The sequence below is a fragment of the Vigna radiata genome, unplaced genomic scaffold (assembly GCF_000741045.1).
Source record: "Vigna radiata var. radiata cultivar VC1973A unplaced genomic scaffold, Vradiata_ver6 scaffold_194, whole genome shotgun sequence".
NCBI classification, from domain to species: Eukaryota; Viridiplantae; Streptophyta; class Magnoliopsida; order Fabales; family Fabaceae; genus Vigna; species Vigna radiata.
Genome location: NW_014542196.1, coordinates 461314 through 467077, shown reverse-complemented (window position 1 = coordinate 467077; position 5764 = coordinate 461314). Strand labels below are relative to the sequence as shown.

The window sequence follows — 5764 nt, the reverse complement described above, 5'->3', positions numbered from 1 at the left end:
CTTTGACTAATGACTTCGGTGGTGGAACGACAAACAACGACACACTACTTAGTCCACAAAGAAGGGTGCACCCAAGAACGATTTTCACAGCAGTGGGTTATAGCACTTCGGTGAAGGAGAGAGAGTTTCGAGATGGAGAGAGAAAAAATTGGTGAGAGAATTTCGAAGGAATGAAATTTACTTTGAGAAAGATGGGACAAATTTCAACTTTTTTCTTTCCAAAAATGTCCCTCAGATCAAAATTAAAGTTTTTAAAAAAATCATTTAAAACAACAAATGACATAATGACACGTGTCGTTGTCAAATTGTTGTCAAATATTTGTTGTTAAAAAAACGTTTTCCTTTATATATATCTAATAAAAATGCCAGGTTAGAGCTTAATATCGAGGGGGAAAAGGTCTCGTGAATATGCCAAACTGTTGTGAAAAATAAATAAAATAATAATTGGTTAAATTGAAAACGGAAATGTGCAAATTAAGATGAGTTATATATCTATTAAATGGTTAATATATTAGCAAATTAAGTTTAGCCTGGTGGTACGTGTGGTGTGCTACCCCTTTGTGGTGCTGGCTTTGAACCTTGCTGAAGCAATAACTGTTTGGCCCAGTGATAATATACTGTGTAGTAAGTTCATTTCTTCCTCTCTTCCCCTTTTTTTTCTTCTTTTCGTTCATAAACCTAGGGCGAAGGGGATTTTTTTTATGCGGCGTGATGAAAGGAATCCAATGCTTCGGGAGAGTAACGGAAGTAGAGAAATTAAGAGGAAGTGAGGTGCGTTATGGCGAAGAAGAATCCGAGGATGGGGGGATTAAATTTCTAGGGTTCGTGACATTCATTTTGGAGTGGTGAGCAAGTCTATAAATTGGGCAAACAATTGAGAGTTTAGGAGACCAAGACAAATATTCTGGAAAGCCTAAGAGTGAGAGAGAGAATTTACGAGGCACAGGTAGCAAGTTGGGGAGGTTGTTTGAGTGGAGTGTCGAACGTGTGAGGCTGCAGAAATTGGTGGAAAGAGTTGAGCAGTGGGGAAAAGCTAATTTTCCAGGTATGGGGAGCTAATCTTGGGCTTGAATAGGTTGTGACAATGGATGATTATATTGGTTTCCCTTTTTGATTAGTGTCCCATGGATGCATTATTGTGTTCTGGTTTCAAGTTTTGAGAAATTGATATCTTTCTGGACATGATTATGTGTCGAAATAATAGGTATATGTCTAGAATATGTTGTAAAGGGATAAATTGAGATGTATGTTGGATTTAAAACTTCTGGAAATTTTATGACGTGAATCAGATGGGGGTTGTGTGAATTCTGTTTTGACAATTAAAATCGAATGGGAGATTTTATTGTCATAATCTGGAAAATTGGGAATTTGTATGATAGGGAGTTTTATAAGAGAGAATAATTGATCCCGTGGATTGAACCATTTGTTTTATGTTTAGTCTGGAACATGTGGGTATGTTGATTTAATGTTAATGGAAACTGTTTTGGGGTTGATAAATTGCATATTTTTAGTTGAATGGTTGAAGGCTAATTTGTATAAGAATTTATTTATAAATATTAAGGTCTGGAGTAATTACGGTAGAGAAAACTTGAATCTAGTGTTTTCCATGATGATGATTAATATAAAGGTGGGTGTCTTATTAAGGTTTAAAAGGAAAAAGAATAGTATGTACGGTGTCATAATTTATGAAGCAACTGGACGTTTTGTTTGTAATTTATTTGGCTTTGTAAGCATAGTAAGTAAAATAAGAATGACATGGTAGTTTATGTTATGACAATAATAATAATAATAATTTGTTAATGGGTTAGAATGATTAGCCAAGGATTAAAGCATGGGTCAATGGAGAAACTTTGGCTTTTGAAATGTTATATAGGTTGATTTATAGTGGTATACCGGTTAGCAATGGATCATTTGGAGTTTTTGATTTAATTAATAATTGGTTTGGAATGGTTTAAGTTTATGAAATAGAGTTTGGTAAGTCGAGGGCACTTTTTGCTCAACAAGCATGCCCTATTTAGGGTGGCTGCATGATGCGATAAAACATAAAATCATTTTGCTATACCCTAGTTTCCCTTTTACTCTTATCTTAGTATAGCTGTAGGAAACCCTACATATTCAATAAATTCATCTATTAAACTCTCGTACAATATACTTTTTCCTTTCGTTTTGGAGGGAGTGTTTTTTCTGCTAAAAAATGAATGAACGAAGGCTTTTCACGTTGTTTATGCTTTTGACTATAGGGATTAATTATGTTGTTCTTTCACTTTCATGATCAATAGGTTCTAGAGTCAAGGCATCATGATTCAGTTTTTGGTTTCATTTTGTTGTGTTGTTGTCTTGTTTTTTTGGCCTTGTAGCTGTTTGGTGAAATGTGTTGCTGAAAGAGAAGTTTCATTACTTTCTCTCCAGCGAAGCATAGAGTCCTTTTTTTCCTTTGAATGTTTTAATGGTATTTGTTTGGGTAGGTTGGAATGGCGAGTGAGGATGATGCAGTGAAGAATGCAATGATAGTTGATGCTCGGGCTAGAAACATTAGTCACAATGTGAGGTGCACGGAGTGTGGGAGTCAATCCATTGAGGATTCTCAAGCAGACATTGCCATTTTGCTCAGAAAGGTGCTTTTCTATGTACTTTTACTTTCTAATATGGGTGTCCTTATTAATTATTTCCTTAGTGCCATTTGAAACATGATTTTGTTAGCGTGTTTCTTGTGTTTCATTCAACTACTTGTTTGGAACATCAAATGACTTCTAAACTTGAAATAATTTGTAGAAAGGACTGAGATGATTTGGTGCATAAGGGTGGAGTCTAATATCAGATTGTTGTTTTTTGTTTGCGACTTAAAAATTAACATCAAACACCCAATTTCTTTTTTTTATGTAAATTTTAGAATGAGTTATCAAATATCAATGTATCATTTGGATACATTACTTTTTAATGAGCTTTCCCTTGTTGTAACGGTTCAACTTTTATGGAGTTATGCAATATTCTTTCTTGTTTACTTGTGTAGTTTATCTTCTTTGAGGCTTCCTTTGACGTTCTGTCAATTAAATGCCTGCCAATTTTCATTCCTGCAACTCACAGGAGGAAAAGAAAAAGAAAACTCCCCCTTTCTGATTTAATTGGATACATGATTTGTAAAGCTTTATTTACTTTGGATTAAGTCTTTTATTTTTTGTACCATTCATTGTCATTAACTTGAATTTTTGTCTTGATGAAGCTAAAAAAAAATTAAACAGAATATGCCAGATTTGTGATCGAATTTTGGGCGTGTGAAATAACTGATTTTCCTATGTTTGTAGAACATATATTTTAAGATTTTGAAGTTTCTTGCCTAGTTTTATGTTTGCTTTTGTTCCATTTCTGCTCAAAATTTCTTTAAAATGAAAAAACAACCATGTCTGCTAGCGGTTTTTGAAAGTGAGCCTTGTTTCTATCAAACAAACCTTAAACACTTGTACTGTTTCTCAGTTAATTCGTGATGAAATTCGGGCTGGAAAGAGTGACAAGCAAATCTACAAAAAGCTTGAGGACGATTTTGGAGAGACTGTACTCTATACGCCCAAGTTTGATATGCAGACAGCAGCTTTGTGGTTATCACCTGTAAATTTTTTTCTGAAGGACTGAAAGGACTTGAGTTTTTTTTTACTTTAGTGTAGTTTAAATTTTGCTGATTCCGAAAATATGTTCTTTCAAATAGGTCTTGATTGGTGCTGTAGCTGCAGGAGGATGGGTTTACAAGAANCATAAACAAAAGACTAATGTCCATATCATGGCTNTGGATCTTGTTAGAGGTGTTTCATTGACTCCAAAAGAGAAGGAGGCAATGCTTGATATTCTTACGCCACCTCCTTCACAGGGAGCTAGAACACCCTTCTGGTGGAGGAGATGACAAGGTCAATGATCACGTTGACCATCTACTATTATGACTTGAAGAAAACCTTTGATGTGGTACATGTTTGTGACTATAAGTAAGTTTCACTTTGATGTTAATTCGCAAATTTTCAAGCTTGGTATTGTAGTACCTCCTTGAATAGAACGTAGTTTGAATCAATAAACGAACATAATTGGAATATGTGTCTGAATAAATATTTGGTTTAGAGATGGATAGAATTTATTTTATATCATTGAACATAATTGAAATGGGTGCCAAAATAATTTCAACCATAGATTTTTGATGGAAGGTGTAAACAATGGGTGAAATTGATTATGAAATTAAAACAAGAATGTCCCTAGTTTATTTTTCAACCATACATGTGGATTTCATTGCTTAATTTCTATATCAATCCATAAAGTCTTCCGTATTTGAGTCTTGGCATCCATATTTTGTCACTGTGATATATTTCTGAGTTTACAATAGGATGTCCTGTCAAAAGATTTTCTCTGCCCCCTATGTGGACCTTGGTGCTAGCGAATAAAGAGTGCAAACTTGTTCCAAACTAGCGCCCAGCGGCCAAGACTCAGCCGGGTGCTTGTCGACATTTCATTGGTGCTGGGTGCCAGATTCTCATAGAGCATGACTAGTTCTAGGCGCCCAACTATGGAGGATGTGCATCGGGTGATAGATATGTTGATGTGACAATTTTTGTCCTATTTCTTCCTATTGCTTGAAGGAAACTGATCTTTGGAGGTTTGGACGCAAAAGCTCACGTTTTTGGAGAGTTTGGATGTTTGCTAGGACTTGTGGAAACAATTCGTCTTCTTCCTTATATCTCAATCTTCTTCCATTTTCTCATTTTGTTGAGAATAGATGTAACCGCTGAACTTTATGTATCTTATAATGTTGTGGATATATATATATATATATATATATATATATATATATATATATTTTGTTAAATGTTANAACCACATCAAATTTGCATATTTAATTAAAGTTTTATTTTTTAGGGGAAATTAAATATTTTGCAAACCACATCAAATTTGCATATTTAATTAAAGGTACTGCTTTCGGGCAGGCGTTGGAGGGTGCTAACACCTCCCCTACACGTAGCCGACTCCCGGACCTAGAATCTGGTTTTCGTAGACCATGCCTTATTTTTTATGGTTTTTTTTGTAGTTTTCCAGAATAAACTATGGTGGCGACTCCAAAAGCTTTTTCAAAAGTTGTTTCTTTTTGGATCGTCGTCCCGTTGCGATACTGGTTGCGACATAGAGTTTTATTAAACGTTGTACCTTTTTATTGTAAATGATGTGTTGATACATGAAACATGTCTAAACGGTCTATAATGTTTAAAACATTAAATAATGTACTTTTTGTACTTTTTTGTATCTGGTTCTTTGTTTTCTTTATTTTTGCAGATCATGAAAGTACGAAGTCTTATTTAAAAGCCATGCACCATATTAGAAAGATGTAAGACTCTAGGTGTAGGCACCATTGAATAGTTGAGTTGTAGTGGAAGCTTGTAGGTTTTATATATGGGTGGGTAGCGATATGTTGACAACAGTTTTTTGCCAACGATTTGCCAACGCCAGTTGTCAGCGTTGGATTGGTCCTTTTATTTAATTTTTTTTAATTTGAAAACAGATATCAAAAAGGGTAGTTTATGTTATTCCGAAACTTCCCTGGTGAATGAGACACTTCCACAACTGTAGCACTTTTACGTATTCTTCTCTACCGATAAAGACTCTATGAGAAAAGAAAATGTGTTATCATTNTCTGGAACCAAACTATATAATTAATAATAGATTAAATTTTTTTAGTTTATGAAAGTTTAACGGAAAATTGAAATTTATTTATATAGATAATTTTATATATATTTCG

At 34.3% G+C, this 5764-nt stretch overlaps 1 protein-coding gene across 5 annotated transcripts in view; it reads left to right on the top strand.

The window, feature by feature from the left end:
- Window positions 1–4799, top strand: part of LOC106779381 (cytochrome c-type biogenesis CcmH-like mitochondrial protein) — a 15282-nt gene extending 10483 nt beyond the window's left edge. For 2 of the 5 annotated variants that reach the window (XM_014667477.2, XM_014667476.2), the window contains exons 2-4: window positions 2466–2615; window positions 3472–3603; window positions 3701–4169. In XM_014667477.2, coding sequence (XP_014522963.1) covers window positions 2472–2615; window positions 3472–3603; window positions 3701–3892 — 468 coding nt within the window. In that variant the 5' untranslated portion in view covers window positions 2466–2471 and the 3' untranslated portion in view covers window positions 3893–4169. Of the gene's footprint in view, window positions 1–512; window positions 625–650; window positions 1046–2465; window positions 2616–3471; window positions 3604–3700; window positions 4170–4360 lie in introns of those variants that run through there. The other 3 variants (XR_002666365.1, XM_014667474.2, XM_014667475.2) reach the window with 3 other exon arrangements.
- The last annotated feature ends 965 nt before the right edge of the window (window positions 4800–5764 follow it).